This window comes from Aptenodytes forsteri, unplaced genomic scaffold, assembly GCF_000699145.1.
Source record: "Aptenodytes forsteri isolate BGI_AS27 unplaced genomic scaffold, ASM69914v1 Scaffold309, whole genome shotgun sequence".
Lineage (NCBI taxonomy): Eukaryota > Metazoa > Chordata > Aves > Sphenisciformes > Spheniscidae > Aptenodytes > Aptenodytes forsteri.
Window position 1 is genome coordinate 4759748 of NW_008795857.1, and position 21691 is coordinate 4781438.

Genomic DNA, 21691 nt, shown 5'->3' on the forward strand with positions numbered 1-21691 from the left:
TTCAATATTTATGGCAGCTAGAGATATTATCAACCCTGAGGTAGCACAACAAAAACAATGCAGATTTTCTCTGAGACACATTTGGACATACTGCACACACAGCATGTCCCAAATCTACATTGCAAAGATATACAGAAATCTTAGATCTGCAAAGATAAACAACACACTTAATCCCTGAATAAAAATACTCTCAGAGAGTATTAGGTCCTTTAAGATGAGCTCTGTGACAGTGTTCTGACTTGTCTAGATGTAAATTGTCAGTCTGTCCAACACTGGTCCCTGCTGCCATCAGTCTCAGGTCGGGATTCATCCCATGGCACTTCGTTCTCTCCTCCAAGTTGGTGGACAAAGCGACACCTCCAGAGAGTGGAGGTCTTACATGAGTTACCCCATTTAAATGCCCACGAGTTTGAATTAATCTGGGTATTAGTGCCTTCTAATCTTTAGTATCTTTTCCATGTCCCATGCACTTCCAGGTGCAAAGAAACACCTGCTGAGGATAACACAAAAAGATACTAGTAGGACAGAGAACTGAACTCAACCATGGTCTACTCACTAACTTGACAGGAAAACTGACCTAGTAGTGTCCTAGTCAGTGAGGAAGGACAGTTTGCAAAAGTACATGTGACAATCTTTTAAAGTCCCACCAGTTTTTGTCATCTCTCAGAATTAGGTCTGACAGATTAGTGATTTAGCTAGAAGCAACTCTGACAAATGCTTATCTACCAACCATGTGATACTATGCCTCTATTAAGGTCTTTTAAAAATACTAAATTTTACTGCATTTTTATGTGATATGAACACACAGTACTTTCTACATTTAGTTCTTGATTTGTAAAACAGCAATTCCAATAGGAACAAATATATAAAATGTGTGTGCTTTTCTAAAGACCCTGTAGCTGCTATGTAACCCAAAGATAATACGTTGACTTCATTTTAGCTAACACAAATACAGTGTGTTTATGCAAAGTAAAATTAATTTCACAATTTGTTAATATTGATGGCTACTTCTGAAACTTAAAAAGGAATTCGTTGATCTCACTCTTCCTTCTTAGTGATGCAAACTCCCTCCCACCCACACCCACAAACCCCTTCTGTCACTTGCATTTCCCTACAATCTTTTGTTCAATACTTATTTCATGAAGTTCTGTAATAAGAACATCGTTGCTGAACTTCTCTTCAGTTTTTATATCCATTCTCACTTGTAAGTCTAATGTTTAACAGAACTTTTTTTCTCTCTCCCAACTCCCCATACATTTATTTACAAATTTAAGGTGGCTTTGTATTTCATATGTAAATGAGTATTTGAGGTTTGTGGTCTCAGTACCTACTCTCACTTATAGCACTTAGTATAAATTAAACCAGACTATCACACAGACTATATAACTGACATTCTTAACAATCTGTCAAACGATGATTTTCAGTAATGTTTCATATCACAAGCTGGTTTTGTCACCTAATAAAATTTGAATTAGTATGTTTACATTGCTGGCTCACATTTCTAGTCAGTCAACTACCAGAACTTCTGAAATAAACTTCATACAAGTCAGTACCGACCTTTGTAATTCTGAGCAAGAAGCCCGTAAGATGATTCTCCAGAGGGAATGAAACCTTTTCCTTCAGGACACAAATCAGTAAATTCAGCTAGGAGAAAGAGAAAACAAAAAATTGTGTTGTTAAGAAAAAGTTACTCACATATGTACGTGTTACATATGTGTTTCAGGGTATTTTGAGAAATCTGAGGCAACGTTTTGCCTTATTCACATCTATCAGGCAGTCATGCACACCTTCTGCTAAACGGGGGATGCTAATGCTACAAGCCAGACTTTCCCCTGCTCTCAGTTTGTAGCGCTAGCTTTGAAAAACCTAGCTAGGGTACCCACAGCATGACAGAGCTCCATGCAAACTAATTTCTCTTGCTCCTTGGCAGGAAAATGTAGTCCTTACTGGGTTTCATGGTGCACTGCAGTTATAACAATACCGGTAGCCAAATTATCTTAATTAAAGCTAGCGTGGGCCTCTCTGAGCTATACTGCAAGCTGCAATCTAGACATACCCCAACTGAGATACAAACCCCTGTCCACATTCTGCAGTCCTTATGCAGGAAAAACAGTAATTGACTGCAACAGGAGAACATGGTGTGGATTACAGCGGGAAATTATTTAAAGTGTCTCGGAGACGATACAGAATCAAATAAATCTATCCAAGTAGAGAGGCTCTTTTCATAACGCATTTCGTTTCAGTTTCACTGATTCTAAAGTACAGTTAAAACAGGAATTAAACATGATGATACATTTGTGTGAAAAGTAATCTTTAGCATTTAATCTCAAAAAGTTTACACATGTTCTCTCTTACATGATTATTTTCCAGCTGGATTCTGAATTTCAGCCATCACTGTTTATGTTTCAAGTGCCGTTTTCAATATTTGTGACAAATATCATATGGCTATGTTTTTCTAATTTAATATTTACAGGTTAAACAATGGTCTGCAGACAACATGATTAACTGAATTGTTCAGTAACAAAATGTGAAAATAACATCATAATATACATCAGTAATTCATAGTGCTGTGGAAACAACATTACAAAGAATAGCTGCAGACTCAAAACCACTGTAATGCTTACCTTTGTTTTCCAGCTTGTGGAAAAAATCTAACATGTTACCATAGCATCTGGAAAAAGCTTCTGTGAGAATCCATCTTTGTTTAAAATCAGTTGGAGATAATGCTGTTCAGTAACAGGCTGTTTTTATCCCTAGGGTAACTGCAGTGAAGCCAATGGATTTACACCAGGTATGAAATATTCCTATTAACTTTTCCTCCGTGGAAGTCTCCCATGGATAAGTCATGACTAAATACTACAGAATAAGGGATTTAATGGGCAAGCCTTCTCTGAAGGCAAAGCAGATTACTGTTAACACAAACACAACGCTTTGAGAGTGTGCAAAGGGGCAGAAGGCCTCCTCTTACCAGTTCCAAAGACAGGGCATGGGAAGATTTCACAGTTGTCACCCCAGCCAGCACCCAAGGTACAGCAGCATTCTTGTTTGGTTACATTGGATGTAAGCACATTGTCACAGAAATTAGCATCGTTCAGATTGTAGTAGCACTCCTTCTTTCCATCTTCATGTTGATCAGCCTCTATTGGTAATTCTAAAGGCAAAAAGAAAACAAAGCATGGAAGATGACATGTGAAATGAATCAGTTTTACGGGAGAATCAGGAGAGCCACAGTACCTGTTTCACCACAGTCTAGAGCAGCATTGTCAGGCAGGGAAGAAAATGGTTAAGTACAAATTTTGGTTTAACTTTTTTGTTCTTAGGAAGAATTATGGAAGTTTATAACCTTCCTTTGACTTTTTCAGACCTGTTGTCCAAGTTGGCCTCAAAGGGATTCTTCATGTTTCTACTTCTTTCATTTTTAAGCAATGCATGAACTACTTGGTCTCATGCTCAACTATCTAACTCCCGTGCCCAACTACTGACACAGTGCTTTTCATGTATGAAGCTTGAAGCTCTTCGCAGAGGTGAGCAAACATTACAACCTAATTTTACAGATAAAGGAGCTAAGGCACAAACTGAAAAGGCCTGATTTTCAAAAGAATGAACATTTCCAGCCCCTTTTAATTTGACTGGGAAAAAAGCATGTTCCACACTTGAAAACAAGGCCCTTTATGATTTTTGCAAAAGGAACTAACTGACTCCACAGTAAGCAGAGGAATATGATGCAGATGTCAAGTTAACTGACTCTGGGCTTTACTTTAAAATAGGCTTTACTTTAAAATAGGCATCCAGCCAAGAAGTCAGATTTTCTGCCTTTAGCAGTTGAGTAGGTCCTCTCACCATATTTATAGGCACTGGAGGCAAAATAGTCTCTCCCATAGATCCAATAAAAAACCCTATTAATAGACAAAGACCTTTCTAAAGCAATATTCCTAAAGTACACCAAGAAGCGAGTTTGAAAAGAAATACCTATGTTTGCAGACCTCTGTCTATTTGACCTTGCACTTCCACAAAAATTCTCATCAAGAGCTCAGAAGTGGGAACTATCACATAAAATTGTTATTCACACTTGATCAATACGAAAAACTTTTCATAGGCCGTCCATAAGGTAACCGAGTTCTAAAATTACAAATACTCACATTTATTAATCAAATCCAAAACTTTGTTCAGGAACTTAAGATAGATAAATCTTGAGGTGACTAGTTTATTTCCTTTTTATCTCGGGAAATTCTTTATGCTTAGCACTTAACAAATGTCTGATTCACAAAAACCTACTAAAAATTATTGCATGTTGGCTGATTTTTCCATTGTTTGAGATTTCGTTCATTTCTACTCGGGCTCTTGCACAATATGGCAAGCAGGAGACATTTCTCAGGTAACGCATGTATCCAGGCGAGAATAAAAACCTTATTTTATTCCTGAGTGACAGCGCATTTCATAATACTAGAAGATTAGTAAGACCCAAAGAGTTGTGGCGTATAAACTACCTTTGTTTGCCTTGTAGCTTTTTTCAAGCTTTCTTTTCAAGAAAGAGTTTAAGGCTGGCCCACTTACAAGTATTGGCATACCTGGGAGAGCCAAGTTCACTTGACCACCTCATCTGCCCGCCTCTGGTTGTCTCTTGGAGGTCAAGCTCAGCCTGTTTATGTCAATTATAGGATGGATTTTCTTCTAATCCCACCCACTTAAAAAATAATGGCTGTGAGGTGGGAGCTTGAAGATAGTGATTGTCCAACAAATGCTGAAGGAATTCAATGAACTCCAGCTCTTGTTACCTCAAGCCTGTTATGCCTGCCCACCCACATTCCCCCAAGCAGTGGGGCAAGGCAGTTTTACCAAACATGCAAATATTAGATTGGGTTTGAGAAAAGCAGGTTTAAAAATACCAGTATGGATTGCCTGTTATTGCACTTCAGTAGTATGAACGTGTGTAATAGTTCTTTTGGCTTCTAATTCCAAACAGACAATTGGATTTATTTCTATTTTCCTCAGAAAAGTGACTGTTTCTGTTTTGGGAGGTTGAGGGGCTGGCAGACACCTCTATTCAAATTTAGTACAATGTTGCCACCTACAAGGCAAACTTTCCTTTGCTGTTTCGCCAATATAACTAAGTTGTACATTAAAGGAAACACCCAGCTGAGTGCTTATTTCATCTTTGTTAGTTTAACCTGTGGTCTCCCCTCATCAGATAATTACAATTTTCCATAATGTGCTGAATTTCATAAAGTGCGGTGGTTTTGTGGTATCAGCTGCTATCCAATAGGAACTATGTTAAGACTATCATGTGTCACAGAAACGCAACTGAACTAAATCTGTTATTCCAAGGTGAGAGCCCAGTACTTTAGCTACAAATTATACATTTTCCTTGGCCGTTTGCCATCTGTCTTACCGAATCAAAGCCAAATCTTCAACAGGAGAAAAAGCATGGCAGTTTTCACGCTGTTTACCAGAGAAAGAACACCAGAAGTTGCCCCGGGAGGAAGGGGAGACAATCTCATCATGTCATTGTTTATTCCCATTTTACATATGATGTGTTGGTTTCTCCTCCCATTATCTGTTCAGCAGCTTAAAACTCTGTTGTTTACACAGCTGTGACTGAGGGTTAGTCAAGCAGGCGTCATGAATGTTTGGAAAGCAAATGAGACACAAATCTTTTATTATTTTTTTTTTTTTTAAACCAAGACCAGTCTGTGTCTACAAGCTTGTAATTTCTCTCATACATTATTAACCATTTCGTAAACAGGTTGTTTTTGAAAGTGGTTTCACTACGTATGTTGACAAAATATGATAGGAAATGGATACTTTTTTTTGTATCGTTATTTCAGGTTTTTTGTTGTTAGAAAATGTAAAATGTCTCTCTGCCGAAGGCATGCTGGTAAAGGAACGTAATTTTATCAGTTCATTGATATGACTGTTCTATTAACAGCCTATAGAGAGATTCTGTATAGTTCCTGCTCGATTGAACTCTGAAGTATTTATTAGAAATAGATTTATATACCTTAGCGTAACCTTGATCCGACGATATGCTTCAGCATGTGTTTGATGCAAAGATGTGCATTAGTGATATAGGATTCACTGGGTAATCAGGATATTAACACATGCTTAGACTTCAGCGTACGCTTAAATATTTGCCTAAATAGTGGCCCGTTAATAACTATGATCTGAAAAAACCAAAACGTATAGAACTGATGGAATCTTAAATACTGCAACTGTGTACCGACGCCTCTTATTCACAGGTGGAATCAGTAAGGTGGTTGCTAAAGAGAAAAATCATCATTACAAGTTCATGACTTCTAAAACCTCAGCAAAGACTCCGGTGACTCTGAGCAAACAGCTTGAGTAACACACACTTTCAGAACCTGATTTTCAAAAAGACGGTAAAAACAGATTGCTACGTGGCTATTGTCAGGGTGTACTTGTTTAGATTTCTCAGTTGGCTCCACATGTGGCAAGCTACAACACCTAATGTGTGTGTGTGCAGTGTACATGCATGTACATGCATATGTACAATTCAGGGATTAGGGCAAGTGATGCACATTTAAAAATGATATCTAAGACTATGTTCATAGATGACTGAAATTCAGATCGTTATTTGCCTTAGAAAACCATGCACATATTGCCACTAAAAAACAATACAAATATGAAGAGTTTCCTTTAAAGTCTTAACATCTAGAAAGCCCTTAAAGTTTAGGAAATTTAGAATTTGTACTCAGGCACCAAATTTCTAGCCTTCCGGAAGCTTTCGGATCAGATTTATAAAATGTTACTTGGCAGCCTCAAATTGTTTCTTATGTAGAAACAATTGAAACCATGTTAATACGGATTATTACTCAAACTGCATTCAGCTTGGTACTTGCTAGAAATCAATCATAAATGGCTTTATATATCTTGTTAAAAGAATAAATGAGAAGACTTTAACCCAAACCAGGCATTTTTTTCCTCTCTTAGGTACAAAGATGTATAACAGCCAAGTTTAATCTAACACAAAAGAGAGTTCTTTCCTCCTTTATCTTTTCTTCCTTCTGAAGCATTTGCTACATTTTGTGAACAGCAGGGCAGAGAGGAGGGGAATAAGACAATCAAACCTTGCACAATTACTTTTTTTGGTCTGTTACTGGAACGTGACAATGGGCTAGAATTCCCAATACATTCACTGAGAGGATTGTTTCAGGACACAGCTAACAATAGATGAATGTCCACCAAGTGAAATCTAAATAGAAGGAAATCTCGAGAGCCCTAATGGCAAGTAAAGAAAAGTGTGAACACGCCCCATTCCACGAAGCTAACAGCCTTTAACCACATGCAAAAAAGTTCCCAAATTAAAGTAACATTTGAACAATCTTCACCTATTTCCACTTGATAAGAGGTGGACGAACATTTCTTCATGCACAAAAGTACAAAATGAGAAATAAGCAAAAGCTGAGTAAACCACACTGAACTATAGATATGTGCAACAGGATAATGCAGACTAAATTCCTCCTTTCTAAAAATAGGCATGATGCAAGCTAATGCTGACAGATGATGTCCACATGCACCGCAGGAGCTCTCAAAGCTCTCAGCACGCCTGGCTCGAGTATGTGGCTTGTCAAAGCCAGAGGATGTGCGGCTATGCCATCGCTCTTTGCAGGGAGACAGCATGCTATTCCTATATGATCATGCCGCAGCTGGTCTCGGGGGAGGCTGAAGTACTCATTGCTGGGCAAACCAACATAACTGTTATTTGCTCATCCTGCCGTGAGCACATGGGGCTTATGCCACTTCCAGATGGGGAGGAAAAGACTGGTTTTGTTCCCTCTTGAGCTGACAGCTGCACGAGGGCCACCCATTGGTTCCCAGAACAAAATAGGAATAAGCAAAGTGAGCAGATGTAGAAGAATGAAGTGTGTATTGTCAGCTCCTGAAATGTCAAATCCAGAGGTACATGGGGCAGTGTCATTACTTGACTGGTCAATACTTGACTGGTCAGTCTCTGAGGTCTGGAGAAACAGAAGCCAACTGATAAAAGAAAAAAACCCAAACAAACCAGCAAGGCTGCAGGGTGTACAGGAAAGCAAGAATCCTTTTTAAGAAGAACTAACAACAGTACTTTCCTCCCTTTACTTTGGAAGAAAAGTAAGAGAATAAATAGCAAGATCTCTGTTCCTAGTACTGCCATTTTTCCTTATTCAAGAGCACATGGTGTAAAGTACATCTCACTGGGTCCTAATCTGGTCTCCTGTGTGAGATCTTCCTCCTTGATGACCTTATCAGAGAAGAGTCAAAGCTGAAACATGTTTTGTTAGGGCCTGATGAAGGCTGGAGGGGAAGGAAGAATGGCTTCTTTCCAAACTGATCACAGTAAAGCTATGTTCACTGGTGACAACAAAATGGAGTTAGTACTGACAGTAGAGTTATTCATCTGTTGACAGTACAATCAGCCACACTGGGTTTTTCATCCCCTGCCTCCCCACAGTAATGTTTGGGTATGTCCTTGAATGCTCCTTGGACCTGACTTCTTTTTACATGGGCTCAGGTCCTCTGCTAATTTCTTTAGCTTTGGTTTTGCTTCAACAAGTAGCTGACTTCTCTCAAGTACTACCTCCTCACAGTACCAAAACGAAGACGGCATTCACATCGGCAAATCTTGATAACATAATTTAAATGCTCTTCTTCCATAAGTTCATGGAAGAATTTTAAATGTTGCTACTTCAGTTATCATCAGTGGGTATTTAAGCTAATCTGCTTCATGGTGGAAAGGTACTGCAGTATTTTTCCTTGCAAACAGGAATGGAGGCCTCAGCCATCTTACTTTTTTTCATTCCTTCTTTATAAAACAAGCTCCTGTAAGCCTGAATCATTCTCACAAGATTTTGCAAAGGTTTCAGTTTGTCAATCAGCTGCTAATGATATTTCACAGGCAACTTCTTGAGTGCTGGTGAGCGCTACATTCAGTGATCTAAATACTTGTTGCAATTAGATCACCGATGTTTCAACCTTGTTTACAAGTCTGAAAGACCATGAGTAATAGGAGAAAACAGCCACAGCCTTGTAAGCTGTAGAGTCTGTATCCTGGCACTACAGCCAGTTATTCTAAAGCTTTCCGGAAGCTAGATCAGCCTGCAGCATAAGAACAAAATAAGAAAAATACCAAGATTTGCATTCTGGAGGGGAAAAAAAAAAAGCTGTGCAAGTAAATCCCTTAATTTCTTGTACTCTGTTGCTCCTTATTGCGGGCTTGTTCCTTTCTCCAAACTGGATCAGTGTAGAAATGTGGAGGCAACTTTAAGAGTCCTAAACTCATTTTTAATGAGTGTATTTCCAGTAATATTTGCAACACCCGAAACACCTGATAACAGAAGCTCACAAATACAGTACAATGGACTACTAGGAAAAACAGGACAAAAGATGGAGTAAAACAGGCAAGGGCACTCAGAAAGGCACTCAAAGAGACCGACAACAATTCAGTGTTTTGGCTTTTTGCTTTCCCAACTACTTTTTCTGAGGACTTATGTTAGTTCTAGATAATGCTAAGAGGATACTGCTATATACAAATTTTGTTTTTAATCATATGCTCCCTTAAACATTGTCCAAGCATACTGGTGGGTGTTTGTAAAAATTTGAACAAAAAATAAAATCACCCAGGCCATAGACTTGATTCCGTATCACATTTCATTGTTACAGTACAGCGAACAAGAGATTGTTTACTCTTAACTACTGTAACTGTTCATTATTACTGCCAAGTCTGTTGACATATAAAATTTAGAAAGTGTTTCTGCTATGTTTTTACTGCTAATGATTCACTGATAAGATATTCCATCCTAGAAACACCTCTTCTCACGCACACACTTTCAAGACGACAAAGTTTTAAATTTTTCTGTTGTAGTTAAAGCAACACCAGCATTTAAAACAACTTTACTTTTCCCTTGGTTACATATGCAGTGGAAATCATACCAAGCATGCAAAAATCCACTGGCATTTTACCTGGTGAGGTACGGAAGCGACACTGTCCGGTCATCGGATCATACTCCTGGTTTTCATCAGAGCACAGGCACAGGAAAGAACCATCAACATTTTCACAGAGGGCTTCGCCACATACTCCACTCAGCATTTCACATTCATTCACATCTGGGCAAAAAATCCAAAACATAAATCAATTCAGACCCATTACTGACAGTTTGTTCTTTTATCTGCAGTACCTGTGCCAATATTGTCTGCCAGATTACAGATGTGATCTCTGGGGAAGGATTAAAACCTCACTAATACCTAAGTGGATTCATAAACAAGTAGTCGGTCCTTTGAAAAAAAGGCCCCTGAAAGCCACAGTACAGTTTATAGACTATTGGTGCTGATAGGTGCTGCTTGGAGACTGGAACTCTGGCTTTCATTTTTTTCAGGTTTTTTTGGGTTTCTTTCTCATTTTTAAATACTTGCTTTTCTTTGTACCCTTTTCTTGGGATTTAAGATTCAGACTCATCTCATTTGTTTTCTTAACTTTCTTTATTATCAGACTTCCACTGAATTCAATGAGCAAAATGAATAGGTTTCAGTGTGATTCAGACTGCACTATGAAAAGAGAATTCCCTTTTCTCCTCAAAATCCCATTTTCCTCGTGAACATCCACTGAACAGCAAATTCCCCAGCCCCACCGCCACCTCTCGTATGCACGGCCTCACAGGCTGCTCTGGAACCCACAAGGGTTATGCCCAGGTCACCCAGGGAACCCCTGCAAAACACTGCAAATTTCCTCTCCCCAGAAAACCCCACATATTTTTAACTTGGATTCCACATACCTGCTAACTAGTCTACCCTGAAATGCTTCTTTGATTGATGGGAGAGTTGTCTGCTGTTTAAACAAGGGTTACCAAATACTGTCGGGATCACTTAACTTTACTCTCTTTTCAGTTGCTAAAGTTTACTTTTGAAAATCTACTTTGTCTACTAATGACAGAATCTGAAAATTACAATTTGCATATCACAATTCAGAAATTTCTGTAACTGAGTGTGGTCTAAAGTATAACTTGTGGGGCAACGTTCTATCCTTTTTACCTCTTATCCAGCAAGAATGAAAATCTAGTCATGTGACTGAATGTTGATTTTTGTGTATTTTTATATAAATATGCGTTTTAACTTGCGGTTTGCTCAGCACTTTTACTTAGATTTTTCTTTATCTTTTTGCTGGATTCCTGTCACAAGGAATAAGTCTTCTTTGGGGAATGTTGCCTGGCCAGGAGCTAAAGAGACTTACCTTTTCCTAAAATTGTTTTGGTAGATAACTGACATAAAAATTTATAAAAGTATTTTATATAGTGTTTACAAGGAAAAAACCTAAGACATTATTTTATGATGCAGAACCACTTCACTGGCAACTCAAAATTAAATTTAGTTTCACACCAGCTTTTGCTTTCTTCCCCTCTCCCCCCACCCTTCTTTGCTTCATTTGTTTTCATCCGTGAAAAGTCACTGTATGCAAAAATATACATTGGTATGTTGCAAGCTAAGTGCCAAATGGCATAAAGAATTTTGTAGTAAAACTATTTAATATATTAGAAAACACATACAAACACTTCTGTAAAACTTCTAACTCCTCCTCTCTGTTCGGTATTCCGTTCAGGACTCTCTTCCTGGTAAATGTGTTTCATCCTGAGTCTGGCTTGAAGAAATTGCTTAATGAATACCTTTCCTTGATCTGGTATTAATTTTATATTAGAAACTTGTGCTGCCTCAGATGGATCTCAGGTCCAACCATCACTATGAACAACAGATCTGGAAACCTAATACTCACAAGAGAAAAGTGCAGTATTTACACACCTACAAAAATCTCACATCTTTTCATGGTGATAGGTGTCTTTCCTGGAGCTCAAAGCCAACGTTAAAAACTGTTCAAATACGATGTGCCTAGGGAGGTGTGCCATCTAATTCAGACTGGCTGTACCACATGCCAGACGTTATTTCCTGTAGGGGGTAGTACAGAGTTCTGGTTATTCAGCTAAGAGACTAAACAGATGTTGCATTTAAATAGGCTAAAGTATTAAATGCAATCTATTATGATTTATATTTGTAAATGGTCCTGACGTGCAGAAATAGTGGGTTTTCTTGGTTTTTTTTTTTTTTTTTTGAAGAGAGAAAATGAGTGGCTCAGCTTATTTGCTGTTGGTTTCCATTCAATCCTAATAACAGGTTCTCATTAAATGGATACACAGTTAAGTTTCCATCTGGCACAAAGTTCAGTGAGTAAAGCACAGCTCAACCTTATTTTACCAGTAAGTGGTACAACTTTAACAAAACATGACGGAAAACAAAAATGTTCTTGTGAAGAAATGCATTTTGCTCATATGCCGCTTTTTGCTCACTAGAACCTTGCAGGAATGAGTACTTGCACCTAAGAACTCACCCGTACACCCTTGCCCATCCTGTGGGTCCTGATACCCTTGGTAACAGAGGCAGCGGTAGGAGCCATCCATATTTTCACAGAACCCGTGACTGCCGCATATTGTGCCATTCGCACATTCATCAACATCTGCAAGGAAGAATTTTAACGTCAGACAGGCCGTGTGACAATCAAAGGCAGACGTTCATGAAGACTGCAGAAAAACAACAGACGGGCCATTTTTGCAAACAGATGCAAGGATGTCCCTCTATACATTGGGAAGGAAAACACAAAGGACAAGAAAAAATTTTAATGTAAGCACACGTACAATTTAAGAAATTGTTTCAGTGTTAACTTCACAGGGAATATCTTCTGTCAGACAACGGGTTTGGTCAACTGTCTCCCATCTGTTTCACCAAACCTGCCAATCACGGCATGATGCTACATGCTACAGAGTAAGACATAGTTTAAACATGACCATCTTGCTGACTGGCTTGCAGATTCTGCCAGTGTAGCATTATAGAGTCAACAACGTGTGTGAAACTGAACCCACTGTGCCTACAAAAAGAGTTCAAGGGGATGGTTGCATCCATTGGGCGGAAGTGCTGCACAGATCTCATTCTGGCTCTCGGCACAGAAAATAATTTCACGGTGTATGTGTAAGTGGTAAATATCTGTGGACTGAGCCTTCTGGCTGTAATCCTGTAAAGTTACACATACGAATAATCTTACTCAGGTAGGTGAACTAATTACTAATTGCTTTCCGTACTTGCCCTTTCATTTGTAGTTCCCATTTGTGGTTTGCTGGCCTTACAAGTAAGAGTCACTTGCATGAGTAAGTCTCTTTGACTCGGCTGCCCATCAGCCTATAACGAAGCAGAGCCACTTGTGGCAGAATGTGGTTTATTTCTATAAGTGTATTACAAGTGCTAGGAATGTATTGTTTTTATCTTCACTCAACGTAAGACCTAAACCCAAGGCCCTGACCATCTGTGGTCATTAAAGATGTATGGTGTGTTTTTCAGGAGGAAGAACATTAACTGAAACTGGGAACCTGCCAGGATGCTAGGATTAGTACCTTCTGCCTTCTAAATTCCTCTGCAGTTTGAAGCAGAGAAATTATTGCTACACTTCTTTCCTAGAAACCATTATGACTGTGAAGTAAGGTTGCTGTCCGCTTGGAGTTACCTTCTGCACTGTGCCTCAGGGGAAATTACATTTTAAATGGTGAATAAAGTGAATCGCTTTTGATTTAGCTGGGTGCTAGCTACTATCATTAATTCTGCACATTAGAGTAGACCTTCATGTGATGGATCCTACCATTATTCTACCTGCAGTGAAGGCCTTAGGGCACTCACCGAACTGAAGGGCTGGCAGGACTGAATCCTGCATTGCCACAGAGACAGGGCTGCTTTGAACAGGTGAGCAGCGCTGCTGCTTGGTGTCTTTCTGAAAGGAGAGAGTAGGGCTCAAACACAGTCCTGTCTACTCCTCCAGCTGTTCACAGCTGTGTCAAACAAAGGCCTAGAAAAGTCAGCAAAGATGCACCTCATTCTTCTCGTAACAGTGCTCACCGAGCAAGGACATTTTTACTTTTAAATTGTCTTACGCTCAGCTGAACAGGAATTCTTGGTCTTTGAACCACATGGTCACAGCTCCCCAGGCTACCCAAATTTGAGCAGCACATCGTTACCATTCACACATTCCCTAACAGGTTACCTGTTGTGCGGCCCTCTTGCTCCCCAAGTGCCTAAATTCATCCACGCATGCTTCTGTCTGCCTCAGGGAGAGGCTTTTTGGGGGTCTTTTCCTCTTTGCTGTGGCTGGGGTTTGAACAGGTTTAGAACTGTATGTAGATTTTTAAGGCCAGAAGAGACTATCCACATCATGTAGCCTGACCTCTTAAATAGGTTAAAAAGCTGTCTCTGGCAAATTTTGTAAGTTGTGGAATTCTAACATCTTTTTCAGAAAGGCATCTAATTTCACTTTAGGATGTTTAAGTGATGGAAAACTTACCTCTTCTCCTACGAAACTGATCCACTGGTTAACAACCTTCAGCTAAAACACAGAATTCATGCAAAAACTGTATGTACTACATACACTGAAATCTACGAGACATGAGTAAAATTGATAATTGTAAAAAAAAAGTACTTGCAGATGGAACTGGCAGAATAATTTATTTGGTTTGTTGGTTTTGTCAGTAAAGGCTTTAACGCTTTTTATGGCTTGATTTATTAAACAAAGGAAAAATATTGAAGGAATTTATCTTAGAAAGGGTTATTTGTATTTGGCAAAGAATACAATAGCTAGTATGTTTATTCTCAAGGAACTGAATATGAGTATTTGGGTGGTTTCTGCATACTGAACTTATTGAAATCTACCACAAGCTCTCCCTAGTAGAATTAATTCAGCAGTAAGAGTGAGAAATATATATCTGTATTAAATACACTGCCAAAGGTGAAAGGTCAAGTATTACCTTTGATGTCCTTTCCTTTTCCAGCCACAATAATAACTGAATTATAAAAACATATGGAGTTACTGGGAGAAAGAAGATACAAATTCTTTATGGTTGTGTTTTTGTGGTCCCTCCCTCTTGCTGCTGCACATTATACCTGCATAACATATCTTATTTTCTCATATGATCATCAGAGTTTCATGTATCTGGTCAAAAAATCTGAATACTCTCTCCCTTATTTGGAAAATCCTGTTAAGTTAAGAAAGGTAATTCAAAATGAGTAAAGAATGGTGGATTGACAGCCAGGAATTTAAGACAACAGACAATAACGCAGCGTTTTTTATTTTCAGTGGCCAACTATAGTTTAATAACAAGAGTTCCTGAGCCACAGGACAGTTACTCTGTTAAAAGCCTAGACAGAAGAGACTACAACCGGGGATTTTAGAATTACCTAAATTACAGTATTTCTCTTACTTAATAACTAAATGTTAAAGGAAACAGGCGAATGGATCATGCAGATGGTTCTCTAAAGGTAAACTAAGGTCATTGACTGAAAAGCTGCAGAAACAAAACTTGTGATTGTAGCAAGTGTCCTAATTTAGTATATAATACAGCCACAGAGGACAGTTTTGTTTGTAAAGAGTACACAGTCTGAACATGACTGGATCTTTCAGTGTATGGCAAATTACAGAGAAGGTCCAAGCACCACATATTTTTCCTTGTCTAGACAGCTCACTCAGAGGACTCCTGCTTTACAGCCGGAAAGGGCATTTGTTTCTTTAATCACCCTGTAAAGCATGAGGCTTGTAATCGGTGATTCTCTTGCTATATGGAGACAAAGCAAGGGGAAAAACTAAATATGAAACTAGTGTATCCTATGTCTATATGGTGACTAAAGCAGTTCTCTGTAATTACGACCTGTTTTAGAATCCATGACTCTGCGCTGCCTGCTTTAATCAAAACTCCTTTGATCTAACATCATCAGGATCTAAAGAAAGGCAAAACATGTGTGCACTCAAGCGCACTCCTATTCAGCTCAACACCATGTTCCTGTTTTCTGCCAACCTGAACAAGATGAAGGCATGCTTAACCTCAGGCGTGATATTTAAGTCTCACTGAAATCTACTTACATGGCAAAGTGTCTGGGAGAGGAACTGTTTCCTAGGACAGTTCTGCACAGTGCTTAGGGGAACAGAGCTCTGATTCTGAGACTTCCAGGGTTGCCCATAACACCCATACATGAAAATCACTGTCATGAGAAAATTAGAAAAATGAATATTTGAATAAAGACTTTGGCCATCTAAAGGCAGTAATGCTGGATGGTCATTCCAACATTGCGATGATGCAGGTAAGAGAGAGATTCTTGTTTTCACCTTTGTGTTCTTACTTCTCTAGCCAGCGTCCAGGTAAGAAGTAGTTGATGCCCTAAAACACCTCTATCAGCAAATGTGAGAAGGCTGGTGAAGTCTGTGAAACTCATCGTGAAACAAGAAGGTATCTCACAGGGGCATACCCTGGAGATTCATACTTGTATCTATGTTTGGCAGAAGCCTGAGCTTTCTTACTTCAGTATTTAACCAGAGATTTGGTGAAGCCGTGAAGTTGTCTACTGCATAAAATTTACTCCATGTAACAGATAATACTCTGCCCCAAAAGGCGTCCTAGATTTACCATACCCTTTTCCTTAAGCTGCCTTGTCTTCCCTACATGGGCAGAATTATGGTTGTGATGTGCAGCTACAGCAAACATCTACTCTCTTAAAATGTCTTTGGTGGCAGAGGTAACAGTTTTGCACTGTTCACAGCTCGGCTCTTTGTTTTCCTGATTTTCAGACTTCTTAAATGATGGACAATGTAGCATCTTTGTGTACAGATTTGTAAGTTATTCTTTGATCACAGAATGATCTGTGGATGCTCCGTGCAAGCATCCAAAAGGCTCAGATAGGTGGACAAGAAAAGGAGAACAGGATACAAGACAGTAAGTGAGGGGAAAGGAAGAAGCAGAGGTTGGAGAGCTCTGGTGGGACGTGTAAGTTTTTTTGGAGTGCCTGTTGAGGCAGGCAGTGAAGCTCAGGGCTGGGAGCAGAGAGAGGGGAAAAGTGAGGGAGCCACTGAGAGACATAAGGGATTGGACACGGAGACAGAAGAGGTGCTTGGGGCATGGTGTTGACTTAAGCATCAGAGAACCTCTAACTTGAGGTTTTGCCAACACAGCTGACTAGCAGCCAACTGGGTAAAACACTGCCTTTACAGAAACCCCAGAGAGCTTGACGGGGAGCTAGGGAGCGCTCCGAGAGCCTCCTGTTCAGAGAGCCTGGCGCAGCCAAATTGCTGAGCTTGGGGCCAGGCAGCAGTGGAATGTCACCGCTACAACAAAAGTTTGTCTACACCTTGGAAGAAGACACAGTCTCCACAGCTGTTCAGTTTACTTTGGCCAATGGCCATAAAAACTCCATACCAGAACTGAACCACATGGGGTTCTTAAATGTTTTATGTTGTTGTTGTTTCTGACTTTTCAAAAAAAAAAACGAGTCAAACTTGTACAAAAACAGTCTGGAGATATGGAAAATAAAGAGTCAAACTCGTACAAAAACAGTCTGGAGATATGGAAAATCTGCTCCCCAGGTACAGAGAGGCCTCTAAATCCAGCAAAATTTCCTCAGGTTCTTTCTCTGATGGTATAAACAGTTACTCTCACTCACTTAACTAGAAGTAAATTCACAGAGGCACCTAGTGTAAAGAACAGTAGCTTCTGCGGCTGGAAGCCACATCCTTTCTCAGTACCTGGAATGTCACACGTTCCTTTTGTTTCTGATCCTTTTGTTTCGTCTTGCTTTTTCGCATGAAGCTGACACCACTACAAATATTAACACCGACACCATCCCTTTAAATGAGTGTTTTCAACTCTAGAATTGTTTTTATTAAAATGACAGAATGGAGAAACTAATCGTGGTAGAAAAGGAGTGCTGCTGCTTCAGAAGACTAGAAGTACCCTTGCTTCGCCAAGTTATTAAAATACTTTTCCAAGTGCTGAATATAAAGTCTGATCTGTATTCCATACACACCACCAATTACTTGTGAAGTACGCTCAACTGGTTTTGTACTTGTTGTTTTATTCTTCATTAAAAAGTTCCAAAACTACTCTCAATCCTGGAAGTAAGATCTTGTGATTTCATCTTTTTCTATTTAGTAGAAGTTTGGCTTTTTTGTTCTAATGGAGATTAACTTTGTACTACTTCATCATATGTGATGGTAACTCTTCCCTGGGAACTGTGCTACTTTATTAACTGTCAGAGATCCAGACAGAGGGGCTCATTGTTTCTGGTACATCCCCTAAAATTAGATGCCACCAACTTTTTTTTTTTTTTTAAAAGTGTGTTTCTATTCAGTTCTGCCTTTTTTAATTTCGGAGAGTTTGATTTCACAAGGTTAATAAATGTTGGTTTGGAATAAAGTGTTTGGTTTCTAAGAGCAGGCTGCATTCTTCTCTGACCACTTTTTTTTTTCCTAGCTATGCTCAACAGTGAGGCAAAACACCTGCTACTACTTTTCTTGCACAGAAATTGAAGATATTTAACCATATCCTTCCTAAACACTGGGTGAAATGTATACATGCTGCCAAAAGAGTCCACAAACATGCTTTGGAATTATCCCCATTACTTGAAATCACAAAATACTGCCTTGTCCATCAATCACTGGAGTTATTCAGATTCGCTCTCTCTAGCCTACTTGACCAGGCTTTTGTCTTGGCAGTAAGAGAATGTTCCTTTCAACTTATGCCATGATTACAAAATAGGGTAAATGTTTAGAGAGGAAAAAGCACCAAAAATACTGCAGGATTTTTTTTTAGTTATCAGTAATAATAAAAAACACAAATAGTGTGTTTGATGTCATGCTGTATCTAAATATACAGCACTTATTCCCTTACATCAGCATAACTATTCTTGCCAGTAGTGTATTTCACTTCATTAGATATTATATTACTAACTATATGGCAGGTTATATGCCAGCTCAAATAATAATGCTGTAATGCTGTTTTTCCCCTGGTAAAAGTAGGGGGAGTAAATGCAACAGTCAGACAGAAGTTTTGATACACCTCCTCCACTGAAGGAAGCACCTTTTCACTATCCCTAAGTGAACTATGAGAAGAGCTGGCCCATGAAAACCGATCCCATACGGATTTACTGGCCTGTAATTTGGGCTAGAGAACAGCTTGCTTACTTCTTGGATGTGCGAGACCCACTACCCGTAGGTTTTAACACTGAGCTATCATCTGCTCAGTGCTCCTCCTCTGCATGCATCGTGCTGAACTACCACCATATAATTTTTTTCCCCTTCTGAACTTTTCCCACAAGGCTTCTTGTCTTGAACAGTCCTCTCATCCAGAAGAACAGCCATTCTTCATCCAGTTAGGGGAATTTTTGTTTTCTGTCAGCATCACTGATTACACAAAGCCACATATCTTCTTGCTATCATTGAGCACAAGCCTGTTTTAAATCCAGTGCAGGAGAGCAGCATCACTAGCTCTCCTGCTCGTGCGTGCATTCCATTAGCAACAGGATATATTCTCATGTTATAACCAAATAAAAACCCTAGTTACACCTAAATTCTAGGCTCCTGGCTGGTGTTTCTCACCAGTGTTATTACTGGAGTAGCTTTTACAACCTTATCTGAAAAATACCCGTATAAGCATACCTGCATACACTTATGAAGAATAAGCTGGCTTTAGCACTGTAAAGATCTAATTACTGCTATTTACTCCGTTTCTGCCATTTCAAAATGCCTGAGGTTCTACCATAGATAGCATTTTACTACAATTTCTCACTGGAGTTACTGCTGTTGTATGGATGCTTCATCCGCATCTTTTTAAAAAAGAAGTCCGACAAGCAAGGTTCTATTGTCTTACACGCAGCAATGAGAACATTCAGGCAGCTCAGGCTTGCTGCTAACGCACTTAACAAGCTTTAAATTAAATAATCCTAAATATTTATGGCAGGAAGGTCTTACCCACTGAAACTTATCAGAAGCCTAAGTTCCAAACTCACTTTACGTGCATTTTATATATATTTATTCCTTCCACCCTTGCTATAAGATAGAAATAATTTCCCATCTATGAATAGATTTTCATATTATTACAGATGTCCACTGGTTTCACATATCAACATAAGAATATCATTCCCTCCTTTGCCATCGTTTGCCATAGTTAGGTTAGTATTCCTTCTTTTTCACTGATTTCTTTTGCTCAAAAAAATACAATCCAATGTTAAGATAGCAAAATTATTAAAAATAAAGAAAAGTAAAACACAGCTTGTAACAAACATCAACTCCATTACGTTGCCCATTTTGTGAATTTCCTGTTACACTTCTTAGGATTCAAGCAGCAGCACAGCACCCCGTGCATTTACGAGAAAAAAGGACAAAGGGCCCTTAGGTGGCAGATTGCTGAGTTAATAGTGGTTTTGGGGTATTAGATCCAAACTGACTACTTTTCTCGCCCAACTAATAAACAGCAAACCAATGGGAATGCATTATTGTGACTTGTCTCACCTTCACATGTTCGGCCATCTGCAGACACAGAAAAGCCCCGCTCACATATGCACTGGTAGGAACCATCCGTGTTTAGACACTCCCCGTGAGGTGAGCAGAGGTCAGATCTCTCACACTCATTGATATCTGAAAACACAGAGACATTAACAGCTTTGCAAATCATCATACCCTTAATGTTAAGCCAAAGTTCAATTAGTCTTAAAAGTAGCTTTTATTTCTACCAGCTACGGAAATAGCTTGTAAACAGGGCTCATTTTCCAGAGTAACCAAATTTTCTGGGATCATTCTTAAACTCTGTATAGGCATCAGTATGTTCTGCAGCATCATACTCTCACTATATCACTCTCTGCGATGAGGATGAGCAGATGAGAGTGATTTGTGAGGTGTCAGTATAAGCTCCATACTAGCCAACATTTCTTCTGCGTTAGGGGAATTCTCAGATGGCTCCATCTCACTGTTGCTTGATTGCTGCATGCTGGTCAACTTGTGCATCTGGCTCCATCTGTTACCAGCAGGTCTGGAGTTGCATCCTTCCCAGTAAGATGATTTTACATAATTTAAAGCCAAATGCTCTTTTTTGCCAATGGGGAATGGGAATGGTCCCAAAAGGTTGCTATATAAGAGTTTGTCATCATAGCTTTTTTTTTTTTAAACTTAGAAAGCATTTTTCAAACGCTGCCTTTCAAACTTACTTTTGAATCTGAAAAACAAGCATTTCTTTCTGATCGATGTCTCATCTTACCAACAAAACCTGCCATCAGAACTTAAGGACTCCATTCATTCATTAAGAAGGTACCACTTTTAGATGAATTACCATTCACATTGTAATTGTACTTTTGTATTTTGCTTTTAAGAGGTTTTCAATACCATGCTGAGATCAAACACAGATTTAGAAACAAAACTTACACAAGGCTCATTCATCCATGATCATAGATACTAGAATTTCTTATTCTTAACTATGTCTTTCATTGCTTAGATTCTGGCCATTGTTACAACCATACAAAATGCATCAAAGTAGACAATAATTTTAATAGACTAGAGAAATTATGATTTCAGTACCATTATTTCAAGACCCATGACACCCATTATAGAATTTTCTTTAGACACAGACTGATTCTATCCTGTGTGTAAACCTTCTAGGCCAGTCTCCTGAAGTCATGGTACATATGTGGAAAGAACAGAGGCAGCTCGGGGAAGGGTAGTATCTGTATGAGGTGCACAGGGAAAAGTCAGTGCGCTGGGCTTCACACAACACCTACATAGAATCATAGAATCATTAAGGTTGGAAAAGACCTCTAAGATCATCGAGTCCAACCGTCAACCCAACACCACCATGTCCACTAA

At 39.1% G+C, this 21691-nt stretch overlaps 1 protein-coding gene across 1 annotated transcript in view; it reads right to left on the minus strand.

Annotated features, from left to right (window-relative positions):
- LTBP1 (latent transforming growth factor beta binding protein 1) overlaps positions 1–21691 on the minus strand; it is a 147397-nt gene that overhangs the window by 22552 nt on the left and 103154 nt on the right. Inside the window, exons 19-23 of the mRNA XM_009283777.2 lie at positions 20348–20473; positions 12371–12496; positions 9961–10104; positions 2969–3151; positions 1558–1644 (exon numbers count right to left, since the gene is read on the minus strand). Coding sequence (XP_009282052.1) covers positions 1558–1644; positions 2969–3151; positions 9961–10104; positions 12371–12496; positions 20348–20473 — 666 coding nt within the window. The remainder of the gene's footprint in view (positions 1–1557; positions 1645–2968; positions 3152–9960; positions 10105–12370; positions 12497–20347; positions 20474–21691) is intronic.